Source organism: Agelaius phoeniceus, chromosome 3 (genome assembly GCF_051311805.1).
Source record: "Agelaius phoeniceus isolate bAgePho1 chromosome 3, bAgePho1.hap1, whole genome shotgun sequence".
NCBI lineage: Eukaryota > Metazoa > Chordata > Aves > Passeriformes > Icteridae > Agelaius > Agelaius phoeniceus.
The window spans coordinates 55,857,800-55,877,351 of NC_135267.1; the positions used below are offsets into that span (position 1 = coordinate 55,857,800).

Sequence of the window (19,552 nt, forward strand, 5' to 3'; positions counted from 1 at the left end):
TCACTGGGATGTTTCTTTGAGAACAAGTCTCCCTCTGTCTCTGCTACAGCTGTGGTGGTGTGGGTGTTTTGAGGGCTAGAGAGTTATGAGGGCAACATCTTCAGAAGAACACCATGGCTTTGGTGAAGCCTTGAACTAAAACTATGATTTCATATTCTGAAGTACAAATATTGTTGAACTAAAACTATGATTTCAAATTCTGAAGTACAAATACTTCTGTTGCAGATTTCACAACATAATGTAGGAGGGTAAAGAACTACTTTAGCAAGACCAGGCATTTCATCTTAGTGTTACTGTACAGAACTTCATTTTATTTAGCCAATCTTGAGAAAGTGAAGTTGTACAAAAGCTAGATTCTTGTTCCAAATGCAGTCAAGTTAATATAGTGCAACTGATACTAATGTTTGGCTTAGTTGTGCAAGGAATTGATGAGATGGTCCTAGTAAGCATGTGATGTGATTTACAGACCTCAATTACTAACACTAAGAAACAGTTTGTTCTGATGGAACCTTTTTCTGTGCATAGAGGAAGGAAAAACAAACACTCTAATTATGCTCATGACATTTGAGAATGTCACTATATTTTTTTTCTCGAGGAGGATGCAATATGATATACCTGCAATGATAATTTCCAATGTAAATTATTCTATGATTTTATGATTTTTACATTAACAAAGATCTCTGGGCAATGAATTTAGAAAAACATAAGGTCAACAGAAAGAGAGCAAGAAAACAGATCTACAACTGCAGTGCAAGAATTGCCTGCTGCAGTGCTCACTCTTGGAGTGTTCACTTCTGTCATCTGTCATTTTAATGTAAAATGTGATTTGTACTTCACTTAACAACTGAAAAGTTTATTATTTATAAAAAATGTTAATTGAACAGTGTTCTATTAAATTAAGACTTGAAGGCCATATATATTGATGGATAAACAATTTCAGATGAAACTTTGGAGACAGACACAGTGAATATGAGTTCAGAGCAGGTATGGCAAAGGCACTGAAAATACAGACATAAATGGGATGTATTTACAGTGCCTTTGCTATAGCTCAGGGATGTGCCCAGCTTGGCTTGAAGCCACTCTACACTAGTGAGGAAGCACTACTAAAATCACTTCACCCTTTCCATCCCCAGCAAGCAGGTGACTCATGCAAAAACACCAATGCTTTTGACTTCATAAATATCCATTTTGGCCTCTTTCTTTTTAGCTAAAACTGATCCAACCTTCAGTGGCCTGTGGTGAAATCAAGCCAGCACTCCAAGATGAGGAACACTCAGCCCACAGTCTGTGATTCAATCCAGCCCTTTAGAACATGACTCATCTGGCCCACTGGCCCTCTTTCCAACTGGCTCCTTTAGACACGGAGCTTCAGGCAGCAGGAATTAATGTGGCAGCTGTAGCATCCTGCCATTCTTTCTCAGCAGCCTCTCCTGGGTCTCACTGGGGTTGTATGTGGGGCACAGGCTACACAGCATGTGTGAAGCTATGCTCTCCTCCGCGAAATCCCCAGAGAATCTCCGCCTCATATTTTGTTTTCATCTCCACCTCATCTTCTGTCAGCACCTCAGATTTTCGCTGGGAATCGTGTCAATACCTGTCAGTAGCTGACTAGCTAACAAACCTATCTCAGTCTGTGCTAAGCACAAAGCTTTCATCCTTCCTCTAAACATTTGGTGGCATTTAGAGAACAAAAATAGGTAGAGACAATGCTCTTAGCCTTTGATGAGAATATATATAGGGGAGGAAAGAAACAGCACAGAAGAAACAAGATGATGCACAAATACACAAAGTCAAAATGAGTTCCCACTTATTTTTCTTGCTAATAAAGATAGTGCTTCTAAGATTTATGATTGCACATAGAAATGGATTTCATGCTTATGGGGATCTGCCGGCTCCACAATATGTACTTAGTAATAAATCCACAACTTCAGATACTCTGCAGAAAAGGTAGGAAAAAGCAACACAGCATTACTTTGAAAAACCTATTTCCAAAAAATTTCTAGTTCAAAAGGACTCACAAAAGATACCTTTCTGTTATACTTAGGCACAAAATCATGGACCCACATGTTTACTTCTAAACCTACAATAATAAACTCTGCTTCATGAAGGGAATTTTATTTTTTTAATTGAGGTATCAATATTTACACTTATATTTTGCTTTGAAACATTTGCATCTGTTTGTTTCATGTTTGTCAGGCTGTTCCAACTACATTTTTTAAAACTTTGGCTACCATAATATCTGGAAACAGATTCTTATATTGACATAATCTTTGTCTTCACAGTCTCATCCTCATCAGATACTGGCAAGACAAGCCAAGTGATCCTCTGCTGCATTCCTTCATAACAGGGTAAGTTCAGCTGTATCTGCAGCATAAGTCTCTGCTACCTTTCTTAGCTCTTCCAGTGGGGAAGACCACATTATTCCAGGTTCACTGTGTTGATTGTATTTTACCACATGTTCTGTATCAGAAATTTGTGTTACGTGGTCTCGTATTTCCCCAGCAGTGTTTTGTTGGCAAGTACTGATGACTCCTAAAGGAGTGGTCCCTGTGAGGGTCTTGTCAGACAGTTGGGATCCCTACAGAGAAGAGCTACAGGCCTCCCAGGTCATTGGAGGTGGGGAAATTCCTGGTGAGTCTTTTCAGAGACTCATCAAAATGAAATGGTGTAACTCTGTTGAGAGCAGTAATATTAGTGTAAGCATGGGGATCCAGAGCAGTTTTTGGCACAGAGACAGGTCGGCCTCCTGAAAAACAGCAGATGATAAAAAGCAAAAAGAGTGTGAAGAGCTGGGCAGCTTTTCTGTGTGGGTGGTCATTTATATTCATTGGCAGGCATCTAATGTGAGACTGATTTATTGCATATCATGGATTGTCTTTTCCATGGATTGCCCAGTCCTTTTAATGATGAGATGCTAGCAGTGCTGCAAGCACGTCCTTCGTATCCCTACAGGAAAGTCACCTGGCTGCAAGGATGTCCAGGTTTCAGGGATCAGGCGGGCTCGGCAGCAAAAGCTCTTAGGCTCAGATTATGTTTTGCTCAGTCCCATTGCCATACCCAAGCACTGGGAGTACTTGGGGATGGAAAAGCTTACCATCTGAACAGCCACTTGAACTGCTCACCGGTGGAGCTGGTATACTGCACTGTTTCCTGTTGAGAAGTACCTTGAGACACAGACTGCTCATTGCTGGGGTTGTCTCATGATAAAAATAAATCACAGACCACTTGCTGGGGACGCTCTTTCCTGCAGAAGAGCCCGCCTAGCATGGCACTGATGCAGTAGGATGTCATGGCACCAGGCTTCCAAAGAGAATCATAGTTATAACACGTAATGCTCAAAATGCTTTGGTGTCATGTAATTACGGCATGGAATGGTCAAATAATTTAGTGTTGTAATTCCAGTCATTCAGGGAAGTGAGTTACTTTTGCAATCAATGGACAAGATATACACTTGATACACAAGATATACACAAACACATTGCTAACACAGCCATTTCATGAAATTGTTGTTCACTCCATCAGTTTAGCCTGATCATTCCATGGGCTGCAAGCAGACAAATCTCTACTGCTATTCCTGTAGATACCATCTGTTCTGCCACTGAGGAAAATGTGGGCCCTCCTTAAAAGTCCAGGCTAACTGGTGGCCCTACTCACTTGTTCCACTTCCAATGATTTAAAACCAGGGTAATTCCCCAACATCTTCATGTGGGTGGGACTCAGCCAAGTCACCATCCTTCCTCTTCAAAACACAGAGATAATGTGTATACACACTGTGTAGCAAGTAGAGTTTTTTGTGGCCACCCGATCTTTCCAGTGGGCACAGAGATCTGTGCATTACATTATAACAGAGCTGCCTATTGAACAGCACTGTTCAGTGAGAGTTGGTAGCAGAGTGTGTCAGTAGTGATGGGCCTCACCTTGGGCACTTCAGGTCTTCTACCCTTCCTAGATATTGCGAAAAAATTCTTTACTGTAAGGGTGGTGAGGCACTGAAATAAGTTGCCCAGAGAAGCTGTGGGTGCACCACCCTGAAAGTGTTCAAAGCCATGTTGGGTGGAGCCTTGAGCAACCTGGTCTGGTCAATGGCATTTCTGCCCATGGCAGAGGGATTGAAACTGGGTGATCTTTAAGGTCCCTTCCTACCCAAAACACTCTTATGATGCTATGATCCTATGATTTTACTGTGGTCAGCTGCAAAAAAAAAAAAAAAAGGAAAAGAAATAAAACTGGGCACAACTTCATAAGGCACAGAGTTATTACTTTCTTCCTCATTTTGTGAAACAGGTGATTAAAAAATCTGAACTTAATCTGTCACAATTTGAACTACTATAACTGCATTTTCATGGAATGCTCAATACTGGAAGAATCCCTTAAACTTATGTCTCCATTGGTAGTCCTCAACAGAACATTTGTTTAGAAGAATTTAGGTCACTAACTGAAGATTTCAAAGTTTAACTGACATTAGGATCAAGATAATAAAGAAACTATTATGTGGGTGGCATATGTTTTCCACTTACAGTGCCATTCCTACCATGGTTAAAGGCAGAAAAAAAGAATGTTGGAAGAATAAAATATTCATTGGCATGCATGTGCTGGAAAAACCATTACTTGGAATGATGCCAAGAGATATCACATTATTTTACTCTTGTAAAATGAAGGAGATACAAAACCCCACAATATTATTGTTCTTCTCATAAGGTTTTACAGCCCTTCAAAATGAAATGTACTGAGGGAAAATTATGTTTTGTATATTAGCCATGATATAAAGCATCACAAAAATGGTAACATGTAAAAGCAATTTGTTCACTGTATTAAACACTAACCTGCATAACTGGCTGCATGTTTTAAACCACAAGGTAATTTTAAGTATTTAAATGAATGGGATATGATTAAATATACAAAACCTAAAAATCAAACATAATGACTGAAAAGTAATCAGCAACTCATTTCCCCGTGTTCAAATATCAGAGCAAAGCACTCTAAGAAACTGAATCATGCACCGTAGTGTACTTCATCTTGCAGAACTGAACCTGAGACATGCAATTACCATAAACACTCAAAATAATTGTACATTTAAAGAATATATAGATGCCTCCTGAAGGATCATCTATTGTAACTATGCCTTCAGCTAGATGGTGTGCAGTAGATATATACAATTTCCCTCAGCTGATAGAAAACATGACCCCCACAGATTGCTATGCTATTAAGTACATAAAACAGCAAAGCCTCCCTTGTTTTCATTTATCTCCTACACAGCTTAGTCTTTTCACAGCTTATTTGAAGGAAAAATATATTTTCAGTTTTGTTATTTACGCAATTGTCTCACACAAGCTCTGAGTATATGCCAAACAGAGTTGCTGCTACTGTGGTTAAGAGAAAGGGGCTACTACAAGGAAAGGTGGTGAAGGAGTGGCTCTCTGCTGGAGCCATGCAGACTACTGGGCTGTGCTGGCACTGAGGGACTGACACTGGGAGCATTTCAGATCTTGAGTTGGATTGCAGTTTGATGTGCTTTGTATATACATCTTTTACCTTTTATCAGCTCCTTCCTCACCAGCTGCCATCACCTCAGTCAGAGCAGCAGCTGTCGGTGGTACCAAGCAGACTCTTTTGTGGCCTCTTGCCAGCCCTCCTTACTCCCTTCCCTGAAACAAATCAGCATAAAAATGGAGTCAGGAGGATACAAGAAATAAATCTGGCCAAATCTTCTGGTCAACTCTCTATTATTCTTGTTGGGATTGCTGTGTACTTATCTAGGGCATTTTTATTCTACCACGTACTTAACACTTTTACACCTTATGCCCTGATGTGCTCAAACACTCTTGCCCTGTCTTGCTGAATTACACATTCTGGAAGCAATCATGAGGGTGGAATGGAGGCAAAGCCAATGGTGGTATATCCAAGTTTAAGAAAGCATCTGGAGTGCTGAAGGGTTTGAAAGCAAATGTCTGTAGTCAAAGATTTAGCCATTACCTATGTGACAGTTCAGTCACGTTAACAAGGGAAAATATTTACAGAAAATATTTAAGCCATCTCAAACAAGAAATATTTAAGTCATCTCAAGTAAGAAAATTTGAGAACAGAGAAAGAGATTACAGGACAGAGGAAAGAACCAATATCAAATTAGGGACACCAGGCCAAAGGCTGGAAGAATAAGGGGAATGGGAATGACCCAGCCTGAGGTGGAAACAAACTGAAAAATTTTTAATCAGGGAACCCCTCAAGTTAGCAGCCTACTGGGTAATGAAAGCAGATACCTAGTTGCAAAGGCTTTCACTTTGTTAGACTAAGAAGATCTGAGATTTTAGCACAAGAACCATTTTGGGATATTCTCTTACTGCACAAAATATCTAAGTGCATCTAGCTTTAGGATGCCACTAAACCAGTTGTTAAAAGAGTATGTGTGATGCGACTGCCTGAGACTGCTGACAAGGTAGAGGATGACCTCAATGAATCAGTAGGTCTGTTCCAGCTTTCTATTCCCATGGGAAATCTACTCTAAAATAAATCTACAGTTTTGAATTTATGCACTTAGAGAAAGCTGCAAGGTCAAAATCCTCCCTGTAAAAGATGCCTTTTCTGCAGTTCTTTTGGGATGGCAAAAGGAGAAGCAGAGCCAACTCTGTAAAGTAGTATTTTTTGTACATCAAGGAGACCACCTGGGTTCTGAATTTTCCCTGGGTTTTACCAGTCTCTGGTGCTAGTATATGAGTAACCTATCTTTAAAAGCAGACACCCTGCCAGTTTATCCTAACAATCATTTAACAAGCATGGTCTCAATATCTTACTGCAAATTCTAGTCTCTGGCAAGTCTGTGATGTGTAAGTGACAATAAAAATTTCTTATTTTCCAATATTCTTTTGCATAAGTTGAGAAAGGAAGATTGATGCAATTATGCTGATGAACACTGGGAAAGAATAATAATAATTCTCTGCCAGGGACACAACAGAGATCTGGTTGCTAACATCAGTGAAACAGCTTAAAAAAAATCAGAATGGTTTGTTTCAGTCTCTCTTAAGAAGCTGTTCAGACAGAATTGGCATTACAGAGTCATCGTACTTTTACAAGTATTTGCACACATCAGTAGAAGAATAAAATAAATTTTAAAATCTTGTCAGGATAAAACCAAAGATTTGAAAGAGGTAAGCTAGACAAATCAGAGGACAAATGCAATGAGTGAATGTTTGAATAAGTAGTAAAAGCACATCATCTACAATTTCTTGCTTGTGAATTTAGATTACAGACTTTGTTTCACAGGAAAATGTCAGCAGTTGAACTTCAATGCAAAAAAATTCTACACCTCCCCAGACAAATACCTACAGTTATGTTTTGGTGTCATTCTTGGTTTCCATTCTACCTGTCTTGGAAACTGGTGTGCAGAGGATTGAAGTTTAAAGTGTCAGAGCCTGTGATAAGAAGGTTGAGTACATACACACACATGCACACAAATACATAAATACACACACACAAATACACATATACACATACACATACACGTATGCTGCAGTGTGCATGGGATATAAAGTTGCCCTTTATATTTTGGGGTCCATCATTCATCACATTTTAATGCTGCAAGTAATAAAAATACCCTTTTTCCTTATCTTCTTTGATAAACATGGATACAGAAATGTCCTTTTTTTGATGAACTATGTATTGGAACCACATTTGATCACTGAGGATTCCAGTTCTAAACTCTCATTACAGGTTCTCTGCAGTGCCACAGCCTATGGATGGGACAAACATTTGTTACTACAATTACTGGTGCAAAAATAAATAAATAAAAAAGCATGTCTGAGTATAACCAAACACCATCATATCATATCAATCATATCATATCATACAAACTACAGATACTTAAAAAATAAAGAGGATCTTAAATATGAGAAGAAATCCTCACCCTACTTGATAGTAAATAAGTAACACCGATTTTAATCACAGAAGAAAGACTGAGGAACTCGAATGGACAGACCTGATGGGTTTCAGCATGAATTTATATTTGAGAGATGCATCTTGCTGGTTTACCTTAAATAGAAAATGAATATAATCATAGTATCTCTTAGCATTAAAAGCAATGACTTTGGGAAACTTTGAGTAGTTTTGAATGTATATCAGAGCCCACATACCAGCCTTTCTAACTTTTTAAGGATCAACAAACTGGAAAAATAATTTAACAACCACAGTCCACAATAATTCTCCATGACATTTCTAAAACCATATTTCTCCATTTGTTTAAGAAAAGTTCATTCTCAGGCTTATATTCTTCATCAGTTGGAGCCAAATATATTACTCTGACTGTTGCTGTGAAAGAACAGTATTTTTAATTGTACTTTCTGCTTCAGCATCCAGTCCTTCCTAAACGTATGTTGACATGAAAGATCAAGAAAGAAAGTGCTCCTTGACACTCTGGGTACTAGCAGAGAAACTGCCAGTTCACTAAAATTTGGAAACAACATTTAGACAGCTGTAGCTGTGTTAGAAAAGTCAAAAAACTTTCTCATCATTCTATGGTAAAAAAAAGCTGGGGAAAAAAGAGATAAGAGAACAGGGCAGATCAAAAGAGGTTTTAGATGGCCTGTATCCCCAGTACAGAATTACATACAAATGACTAAATGAATACAGCAAATACTTTTATTTTTTTATTATTCTATTTTATTCAAACTGAAACTGAAAAGGCCCTATTTTAATAATAGGGTCATTAGGAGAGGACAAAAACTTCTCTTAGGACAAAAGAGAAAAAATAGACAAAAACTTATAGACAAAAACTTCTTCTAGAAGTATCTTAGATTATATGGAATTGGGAGTTAAAATAGCTATGAGGAATTGACTGAAAAAAGTTTGTTATATCTCTAATAATTTAGTCAGTTTCAGCTGTAATAGAGATAGGTCTCACATATCTTTAAAAGCTGATATTAAGAAAGTACTTTACAAACTGAAGACGCAGAGAAATAGTGTAGAACAAGGCAGAGGAGAAGATGATTCACCTCAAAAGAAAATTACTGTGTTTCTTGTACAAAACCTTTTCAACTCCAGTGAAAATATTCCCTTTAAATGTCAGTGCACTGTATTGATCAACAGAGAATTGGAAATGCTACAGTAATAAGAGAAAAAGTACAATTTAACACAATAGGGGCAGACAGAAAATTGCAGTTCTTCACAGACTGGCTAAAGAGCTGTATTATTTAACTGACAGGCAAGGAATTCCATTGCAGTAATGAATTACAAAGAATAGCTGAGAAGTACTAGAAAAACAGACATATCTAGAGCTTCCTAGCACTGTAAAACTTCTATTTCCCACAAAGGAAAGACATAGACCTCTAGTTTGCTATCAGCCATGTTTGTATTGCAAATCCTGAGAGTTAATTTATAGATTTACAAATTCTTAATTTGAACTTGGGAAGTCTGAATTTTTTTTCTCTCTTCCCAACCTGTATTCACCACAATGTTTTTTTTAAAGCTTAATATGCAAATTACCCTTTTATACTTGGCTCATGAGCATTGAAGAAGGCCCCAAACAACAAGGGCATCTTGCTGAGTGAAAAATGTAGGGCCAAATCTCTTCCATTTTTCAGGACGTGGTATTCAGATACCATATGAAGTGGTGTATAAAATATGCCTGGTGGTGTATAAAATATATCTTTCTTTAAAACTCAAAAACAATTTTATTTTTATTTTTTTGATTGATTACCCTGGATTGCTTTGATTTCTTCCACGACACCAGGTTTCTCTCTTAATGACCTGCTGCAAAGGTGAGGCTGTGCTTCACTAGGTGTTTGAAACTGCTGCAACTGCTGAAGTGGGGCTGTGTTCATGCCATTTTTAAGGAAAACATCTTTTTGTTATATAATCTGAAAAACAGATGCAAGCCAGAGTTCCATTCTTCTCTTCCCAAACACAATCTGCTTTTAAGCTGCAAATCAATCCAACATGTCTCAGATGCCTGCCTCCAGCTGACTTCTCTCTTTAAACATAAACAGTGCAGATTCCTAAGGCCTGTTACTCTGACAACCCTATAATGCCATCCTTTAGACTCCCCAAGCTCTGTAAATCTTCGTTCCATCACAGCTTGAAGTGGACCAGTCTGTTTTCACTGCTCAAGATATGGAAAGCCATAAAACCAGCTTCCATGATAAACTCATCAGCTTATGAAATTGTTTCAGTATGACCTAAGCACCCATCAATGAAGCAGATAAGTTGCAGCTTTCTTATTTTAAACGTCTTATTTTATTTACAATCTAATTATTCAGTGCTGTTTTACATCTACAGCTGGGGAGGAAAACTCCATGAATTTCTGTAGTGACTCAGGCTGAAAATCTGCTGGCCCAGGAGAAGAAGAGGTGACTATGTGCACTTGTATGAAGCACACCAGGTGTCTGACAGATGGCCTTTTAGCATCTTTAAGTGCCTAGTGATATGAAGAGAAATCACTTCCAAAATGCATTGGTGCAAATCACCAAACTCCAACATATGGAAAAACATGCAGGGGAGTATGCACTTAATGGAGCCAGCCAGTTACCATCTTTAGGAGGTTAACATTTGTTCTTAGCCATAATTCCAAAATTTCCAATGCCCTGCCACAAAGCAGAGAGATATCCATTCTTCATAGCAATGGTAACCTACAAAAAGGCCACTACTTGTTACAATAATTAGCAGCTACAGGCTATGCATCCAATGTCTTTTTTTTTTTTTTTAATTAGAGGGGAAGGAGAGGCATTAATAATTTGGTGTGTTGGAAGTTGAGTGCTTTTTTCAGCCTTAAAAACAGTGCAAAGAGAACACAGTTTATTTTAAAAGGGGCCAAACGCATGCCTTGCTAGCAGCAAACACGATGTGCTGTTTCCATAGAAACAGAGGTTGGTATTATTAAAGGAAGAGAGGCTTTCTGTGGCTGGTTCTCCTGAGGGACCCTCATTTACAGATAGTATTGGGTAAACTGGGTAAGTGAGTTTTACCACCTGTTGTTAAAGATCGTTAGATATGCCTCTTTAAAGCTTTATTAACTCTCTGCTAATTCACGACCCAAGTGTGAGGAAAAACATTATCCCCTACCTATAGGTTCTTCTGGAGGAAGATTTACATTAAAAATCAAAACCAAAGCCACATCCTCCTTTAAACTGAGTTGGCTTTGAAGGTTCCTCCTTGCCGTTATCCTGGTAGAAGAATAGAGACATATATTTTCTCTGTCTCATAACAAAAAAAAATTTATCTCCTGTTGAAGACTTCAAAGTCTGTATGCCTGAATAAAGAGACCAAGAGGAAACTTCTGAAACCAGAAAATCGAGAAGTAGAAAAACGACAAGGTATTATTTCAGAAAGTTACTGAAGATTTAAAACTAAAGTTATGCATCTGGCTATCTATTGACTCATATGTCCTGTAGTTAATCTAACTTTTTAATGCCATGAGGTGCTTTCAGATGTCATAACATTCAAGTCTATTTTTGTCAGAGCTCACTGATTTCTATACACTGATGTTGTTAAAGTCATTGCTGCTCTTGGCCTTTTCAGCTTCAGGACTGACAGGCACACTGGGAAAGGTATGGGAATGAGTTCCCCATCTCCATGCTCTAAATACAGTATGCTAGGTGCTAAAAAACTAGCTAATCATGTTATAGCATCCTGTTGTCCTACATAAAAAATATAAGGCTGGTTTAGTGTAATGGGGCTGGAGCTAAACGTTTTTTGTTTTCACTTTTCTTTCAATTATAAAGCATAATTTCTGCATGTCTTCTGCAAATCCTAAATTGAGCTGCCCATGTTCTCTGGTTCCATTCAAGGCCATAGGAAACAGTGGGCTTGGTAAACTACATATTTTTACTAATTATGGACTATTCCACACAAGGAAGCGAGCAACTTTTGCCAAATACAGGAACCACACAGCCATCATGCTCTGGCTATTGTTTCAGGATTTGTACATAATCCAGATATAAATGGTTTGAAAGGCTTGATATAAAACACAGGTCTGGACTTAGCAATATTAAAAAAAAAATCTTAGAGCCAGCATGGGATACTTCACAAACTACAAATCTCCTTTGTACAAATCTCCTTTGATCTCTGTTGTTTTTTGTTCATCTAAAGTGATACATTTCTAATGATTCCAGTTGGACAGGAGGAGCTAGCATCACTCTGTCAGCACACTGATTATGGTGCATGAACTTCATATCTTGATGTTGCTTCTGGAAGCTTTATTTCAATGTGTTTCAAGAAAGAAAAAAAAAAGAAAAGGAAAAGCTGCTTTGAAGTATCTGCTACAGAAGCCAGATTATCTCTTGTTTTCTGTTTGCTGTCACACTTGAAAATGAGATTCATAGAAAGACAAGTTAATGATATGTTTCCAAGCTTCTAATCTTTAGTGGAAAACTGAAAGTCAGCATGCACACAGAAAGGACATATAAAATTTTTTTGTCTCTTCTTCTTTTGCTCTCAAATAGCTTCTCTTTCCACTCAGTTTGCCAGGGCAGTTAGCCAGCACTGTTCCTAAAGCTGCCTGTTGCAGCAGGACTCATCTCTTTAGTCCTCCTACCTCAGCATGACGACCTCAAAGAGAACCCCACTAAGCTCTTCAAAATGCAAATTAAAGTTGACAAAGGCCAAATCCTGGAAATGCTGATGCAAAATGGTAATGCAAAAGAACTTGGGTAAATAATAACTACGGAAAGAAACTGAGACTTGTACTGGCACTGCATTATAAAATCTGCCCATGCTGAAGAGACTTGGTAAATTTTGCATGGCACTTCACTGTACCTGCTGGTTTCTGCTCTGAGGCTGCCAGTTATGGGTCAGAGGGATCAGCAGCAGAATGAGGATCCCTCGGGAGCAAGAAGAGAGCTAGTTATCAGAAAACTCTTAATTGCTTTCTGTGAGGTATGCAAGCTCAGGTCGCATCTCTGTTCAGAAAAATGCTATCATGAAAAAGATGGAAAAGCACTATGATATGTCAACAAAAGAGAGAAAGAAAGTGATCAAGGAGCAGTAATTTTGGAAGAGATAAGTTTATGCATACATGTATCTATAAATCCCAAATATATGTGTAGCGCCTTCAGCAGGAAAGGAGAGTGAACTGAGACTTAGCTGTGTGTGCTCGAGACAGCTGGACATCCACCCAAGCTCTAAGAAATGTGGGCAGAATGCAGATGAGCAGATGTGTGTGTTTAACACTTTTCTGCCTGCTCAGTGTCTGTGGGTAAGTGAGCAACACCTCCACCCAGCAAAAGCTGCTCCAATCTGTGTCAGCCAGCTGCTGCCTGCAGACATGCAGAGGAAGCATCGAGCACCCACCAAAGACAGCTGGGCTCTGCACACCCCTGCAGAGGGACAGTGGAGAAGACACCTCACAGGACCCAAGGGTGTGCTCAGACTGCTGGCTGCACATCAGACAAATTGTGGGTGGGTATCAGGCATAGGGGATAGAGTAGCCTGGTGATCCTGGTGAGCACAGTGTGAACCACAGAACTCCAGTAAGGACCTGTCCATGCTGATCTGCTCCAGAGAAAGGTGGCACACACAGAGGAGAAGGAAATGAAATAAATCTGCCTATCCCTTCAAAAAGACACTCTTCAGGTTTAATTTTACATGAGAAAGTTGTCTTAGGACAAAGTGAGGACAAACTCTCTTCGGGAAATACATTATTTCATTTTCAAAGAAAAACATAGTACATAGCAGAACAAAATTTAGAATTTAAAAAAGCAAGCATTTGACATTTAGGGGAAGCCTGTACAGCCTTAATTATTTCACTGTATGCCTACAAACTATGACACACTTTTATGATGCCTTTTTTTTTTTGAACTTTCCTCTCATTCAGCACAAGATTCTCATGGAGCTAGCAGCTATTTAATATTTGCTTTCTTCTTGTTTTTCAGTGTGCAGCTCACCAAATGTCATTTACTGCACTCCGTAGCCTCATCTGAAGGTGGAATTATCCTCTGTAGGCTGCGTTTCTCCTCACTATGGTACCTGAGTGCCTCTTAGACCTGAATGTATTTCTTTAATATCCATTCAAGCTGGGAGGGGGTAGTTATCTCATCTTCCAAGATGAGAACCTGAACATGGGAATTAATTTCCTAGGAGGATTTAGGATGTAATTTGTAGCATCTGCTTTCAAAATACTCTGCCATTTAGTGCCTGGCCCATCACAAACAGAGCAAAAAACACCATTTGCTAACCAGGGAGAGGTATTGGCAAGAGGGGAACAGACTCAGCACTGCTTTTCCAAGAGTGGGAGATTTCCATTCCCCTCAAGATTCACTGTCAGGGACCTACATCTGGGATTAAATGAGAGAGCACCAAGTGATGGATTCAGTGCCATTCTTCCTGTGTTCTGTAGTCTGTAGGTAATAGCTCTTATCTACGCTAGATAAAATAAATTTGAATCCTTCTTTGGCATAAGTAGATTTAATTTAGATCAAACCTAATTGGGTATGACAGTAACGAAATTGAAAACAAATCTATCATGTCATAACATCACCAGGTATTGCAGTGTAGGTTTGTGGGAGTCATGGTTTAGAGGGTGTGTTTTACTTCTCTATCCCCTCTGCTCTCTCACTGCTACATTCTTGCTGTGGAGCTGGGATCTGATTCTGTGCATTTTTTGCTAGGAAACTCTTCCCTCTTCCTCCCCTCAAAGGCAAGGGTTTTTCAAACTGGATAATGTTTTCTGGACTCCTGACACGTGGATGCAGGAAAAGAGCCCTCTACTCTGTGCAGCAGCACTACCTGGAAAAACAAGAGGGCTGAAGTCAGGATGCAGCAGTTTGGGCAGTGCAGGACTGGGCTGGGCCCCCAGGGCTTCCAGCTGGCATTGTTGACAGTTCAGTGGCACAGCATAATAGAATACATTTATTATCAGAAGACATTTCTTTCTATGGCATTTATATACTGTCCAAAACTAGTTTCAGCTGCCCTATGAAGCTCATTTTATGTAACTACTCTTCACCAGATCAGGAACTACAACCTACCATTCCTGCCTCCCTGAGGCTGGCCTCAGTATCCAGAATCTCTCCCTTTTTATTAGAAATTTTGAATCACAGCTGAGCCTGTTTTGTGAATCCAGCTGAGGCTAATCAGCTCATTCTGAGCTGAGAATGCAGCTCAGAACTTTCAAGATGTAAGTACAAGGTACAGTTCTCCACACAAACGTACGTAGCAATAAGAAGGTCTAGCTGTGAACACCCTCTGGTTACTACACCTCTGAATATCTTCCTGCACATTTCCCTTGGGATTTAGGCAGATATTTTAAAGTAAAGAGTGCTTAGTAACTTTGACTGGCCACACTATAACGCCTACCATCTTTTTTTTTTCAGCATGTTTGGCTTTATACATGGAAGGACAGCCCCAATTTAATTCACTTGAGCCTGATGTGTAAACCTGGAGTAACATGGTGAAATAAGTAGAACTACAGGCAGAGCTGAAAAGCAGAACAAGCAATTGGGAGTCTCATGCAAATTCTCACCAATTATTCCATCTAATGACTATGGAGACAAAAATAGATGTCTGAAAAATTGCCTTTAATGTAAACTGAAGCTTTGAACTCCACAGCAGTACTTGCTGCAGAGCAAAGATCTTGTTTGGGTAGTAGATCTTGAATTTTAGTAAAAACACTTCTTGAAGAAGATACTTGAAATGGAATGAAGTAAAATGAAAAAGAAGGTAGTAAACCATAAGTCTGGCTTGAGGGACATGGCATCATAAGGTATGCCAAGAAATTGAGAAAATTCAAATTCTCTGGTTTTTAAAGATGGTAGTTTAAAAAGACTTTTTGCAGAATATTAAATGACACTGAGACACTGAGGCTCTACCCCAAAACAGACCCTCCTTAGCACTGTGGGATGATGGAAGAAACCAACAGACATTTTAAGAAAGGGCTCACTGAGAGAAATGCCTCTTGCCCTGTATATTTCCAGTTGCCCTATTGCATCAGTGCTTTTGGAATAGAACAAAAATGATTTCACTAGAAGAAAAGTGCCAGAACAGGGGGAGGCAGCTTCACAGGAAAAAAAGAAGTGGTGAAGCTCTGCGTTTGGAAAGTGATGATATTTTCATTCCAGCCTTATCCTGCAAAGAGTGAGATGCAACTAAACACTCTGTTCCATGAAAAAGCCAAGCAAAACCCCTGATCATAAGTAATAGTGTCTTGTTAAAGTGCAAAAAATGGGGTATGCCTTCATCTGAAAAGAGCATCTTCTTCCTCACCCAAGTTGTTGTACATGTAGTTTCTGCTGATTTCAGTGACATTTTAGAAAATTTTTGGTTTGTTTCTTTTTTTCAGAGTATACCAGCAGGATGAACACAAAATTCTCTCTCCCAACAAGAATCAGTTGCTGATGAAGACAGAGGAGTACTCTATTGCAGCCAAAGGGGAGTTTTTCTGTCACCCCTTTTTGCCACACCAGGCTGATCCTGACCACGGGAATTGCTCAGGTCTCCTCAGACCTGAGTTTCATTTGTTAACTGCAAAAGAAAAACCAGGTCAGTCAAGTTTACTCTGTAAACTGTTAAGTGAATTCGTTTTGGTTGGAGCAAGTAAAGGTTCAGTTTAAACAAGAAGCAGTTCACTGATGGACAGTAATTTCCCATGGAGGAGCAATGCTAACTGAGCTAGGGACAAGTGTCCCTTCTACTTTTCCCCCCACCACAGCTGGGTTCAGACCAGAGCAGCTACTGGCAATCAGATCACCCACTGTGTCTTGCAGAAAGTTCTGCTCTTTTAGAGCCAGAGTTAGAGGTTTAAAGCTACCCAATTAGGCAATTTGGGGGAATTTTTTTTTAATGCAATGATTATACTTGAGTCACTGAATACCAGAAAATCTATATCTTCCTATGTCATTTTTATGCCACAAATCTGTGTTTTGCTACCCCCAGAAATGTTCATAGAGCTAATGTGGTGTGACAGCAGTCCAAATGAAATTAATCTGCAAATTGTCTTGGTAGCTTGAGGTTGACAAGAATTTCTTCCCAGCTGGAAACCACAGAGGGAGAGCTTCACAGATCACTTGGTCAGCTATATGCCCCATTAAACATCACTGACTGATAACAGTGAAGGTTTATCAATCACCAGAGTTTCAGAGACTGTGAAGGGATTAGGAGTGGCACAGTTTAGTATGGAAAATAAAATTCTTGGTGGGTTTTCTACATCCTCCAGTCTGCTTCGCTTTGTAGTGGAATTTTAATAGGAATTCAAGGAAAAAAAGATGGAGAAGGAATGAGGGTCTATTTCTGTCTTCTCACCTAATCCTGTCTCTAATGCTTTAGGAAATTTCTGGCACAACCAGATTATCAGAGTAACTTCTCTGTAATTGCAACACTTCTGGTAGAGAAAGCATTATAATTTAGTATGAAACATATGCTTTCCTTCTGTTACCACAGGCATATGTGGCCATAACTTTGCCCTGATTTCACAAGATGAAGACAGAAAATGATGCAGTGTTGCTCTATTTCACTTGGTCATAGTGACTAAAATTAATATAAAACCTTGCCATCTAATGATTGAAAACAATGAAGATTTTCTTTCTGATGCTTTCATAGATAAGCTGTCAATTGCTTTGATTTAGCATCAGCAACAAGTTAGGACAATTTTATTTCCTAAATAAGCAGCTTCCACGCTTAAGCATGTACTCTTATATTGATCTTTTTACTCTTTGCAAACTATATTCAGATAGAAAAGTAAAATGAAAATAAATCAAAACCTGCATGTTTCACAAATAAAAGACAAAATCCCTTCTTCCACTTTTTTTGGCAGCCCTTTCTTTCAGCTGGAAGATGAAACCTCAAAAAAAGCTCAAATAAGAGATTCAAAATATGTAGCAATGAAAAAATAATTGCATGTTTAGAAAAGGTCAAAAGTCTTAAAATTCCCTAGGCTATCTATCAGTTTTCTGTTTGAAAAGTAGTCTGGACCCTGGACTATCCATTTGCATCCCTGCAATGTTAATTTCAGAACATGAGTAGAAACATGAGCTCCTAAGGTGCAGATGCCAGGTGAATGCCATTCTGAATCAGTGACAATCACTGGCCCATTACCAAGTTACTTTACATTCTGGAGCAAACCTAGCCAGGATTTCCGGGAAGAATCACATTCAACAAGAGGGAAAATATGCTGAGTTAAAGGGAGTGAGTTCTAATGCCAGTAACTGATTTGCATATTATAAATATCTTCCCAATCACTGCTTAGGCAACATTTTCTTATCTACAAAGCATCTGGTCTGTGTACAGGCACAGCTGAATATCTTTGAAGTTCAACAACACATCATTTTACCATTCCAAAACCAAAACAAGTAGAATTTACTAAAAAGCTCCAAACTTGCAGAAGTAAGTGTCTAATCCAAATGGATAGAACTGAAGTGGTATAATTTTTTTATAGAGAGTAAATATCTAATGCCATTCCTAGTTTTAGTTTGAACTTTAGGTTTCAGAGTCTTTTCATCAGTATCAGTGCACTCAAAATTGAAAAGATTTTCAATTTAAGACAGTAGGAGGAAGGAAGACTTAACAAATGTCAGATCTCTCAAGGTGAAGATGAAGCGTGTTTTAAAGATCAGTCTAGGAAACCTGAATAAATGAGCTCACTGAAGCACCTACCTATTCCTACTGGCTTTACTTCTAAATGTACCCTCTTTCCATGAAGGAGGAAGGCTGTGTGAGCATCAATGCACATAGCATGAGGAGATGGAGGTAGGTGATATCATTCTTCTATTTCCATCAAAAATGTGGAAGTCCATCCATTTCAAGAACTGACGCACAGTCTCACCGTTTGAAGTGTGTTACTTCTATGCTTGATATCTCTCAGGGACAGCATCTGACCCATTGGTTTTGGTTGTAAGGCAATGAGATGTCTCTCCTTCACAGCACACAGAGAATGGAAGAGGAACTGAACTGATTACCCTCAAGTTTTCACAGCAATAATAATTTCAGAAAGTTTTGACCAGACTTCTCAAAGCAATTTGATGTGATTGTACTTCTAACCTCAACTCCAAATGAGCTCACCTCAGAAAACTATGAATAAGTGAACAATGGAAGTTAAAATTCATGTGACTGCCTGATAAAGTAATGCATGTTTGCCATGCAGAAGGCAGCCAGTCTAAGCATTTATTTGATGTAATTTAGATATGCTGTAAAAGTCTCTTCTAAAGGCTCCTTTTTCCCCCAAAAGATGTATAAGAGAAAGACTGAAACATGTAGCTTCAAGCATGACATTAATTTTGTTCCAACTATACTGACTACATAGCAAAAGCTCTTGAGAGTTCTAAAATGTGCACATGTACTCTTTGGTATGGATTGCAGGAGCATGCTTGATATTGAAAAAGTCTTTCCAGACAGATAAACTTTGATAAAATACATATTTAAAGGATAATTAAATTTAAAATATTCTTACGAGATATTTTCCCATTTTTCAAATTCTTCTCCTTAGGCAGTAAAATGTCATTTAACTCTTCATAATAAAGGCAATATAGCATTTCTGTGAATAACAGCACTTTTCAGTTTTTCAGGATTAAATCTCTTGTCATACTGAAGGAATTATTTATCATAACAGAAACACAATCAAAATCTCACCTATTTTTTATTG

The 19,552-nt window shown here is 38.7% G+C and overlaps 1 protein-coding gene across 3 annotated transcripts in view; it reads left to right on the forward strand.

The window, feature by feature from the left end:
* The first annotated feature begins 1,670 nt into the window (after window positions 1-1,670).
* Window positions 1,671-19,552, forward strand: part of LOC143693562 (uncharacterized) — a 99,366-nt gene continuing 81,484 nt past the window's right edge. Inside the window, exons 1-3 of one of the 3 annotated variants that reach the window (XM_077175332.1) lie at window positions 1,671-1,947; window positions 2,283-2,348; window positions 16,259-16,458. In XM_077175332.1, the coding sequence (XP_077031447.1) occupies window positions 1,796-1,947; window positions 2,283-2,348; window positions 16,259-16,458 (418 nt within the window). In that variant the 5' untranslated portion in view covers window positions 1,671-1,795. Of the gene's footprint in view, window positions 1,948-2,282; window positions 2,349-16,258; window positions 17,456-19,552 lie in introns of those variants that run through there. The other 2 variants (XM_077175331.1, XR_013181363.1) reach the window with 2 other exon arrangements.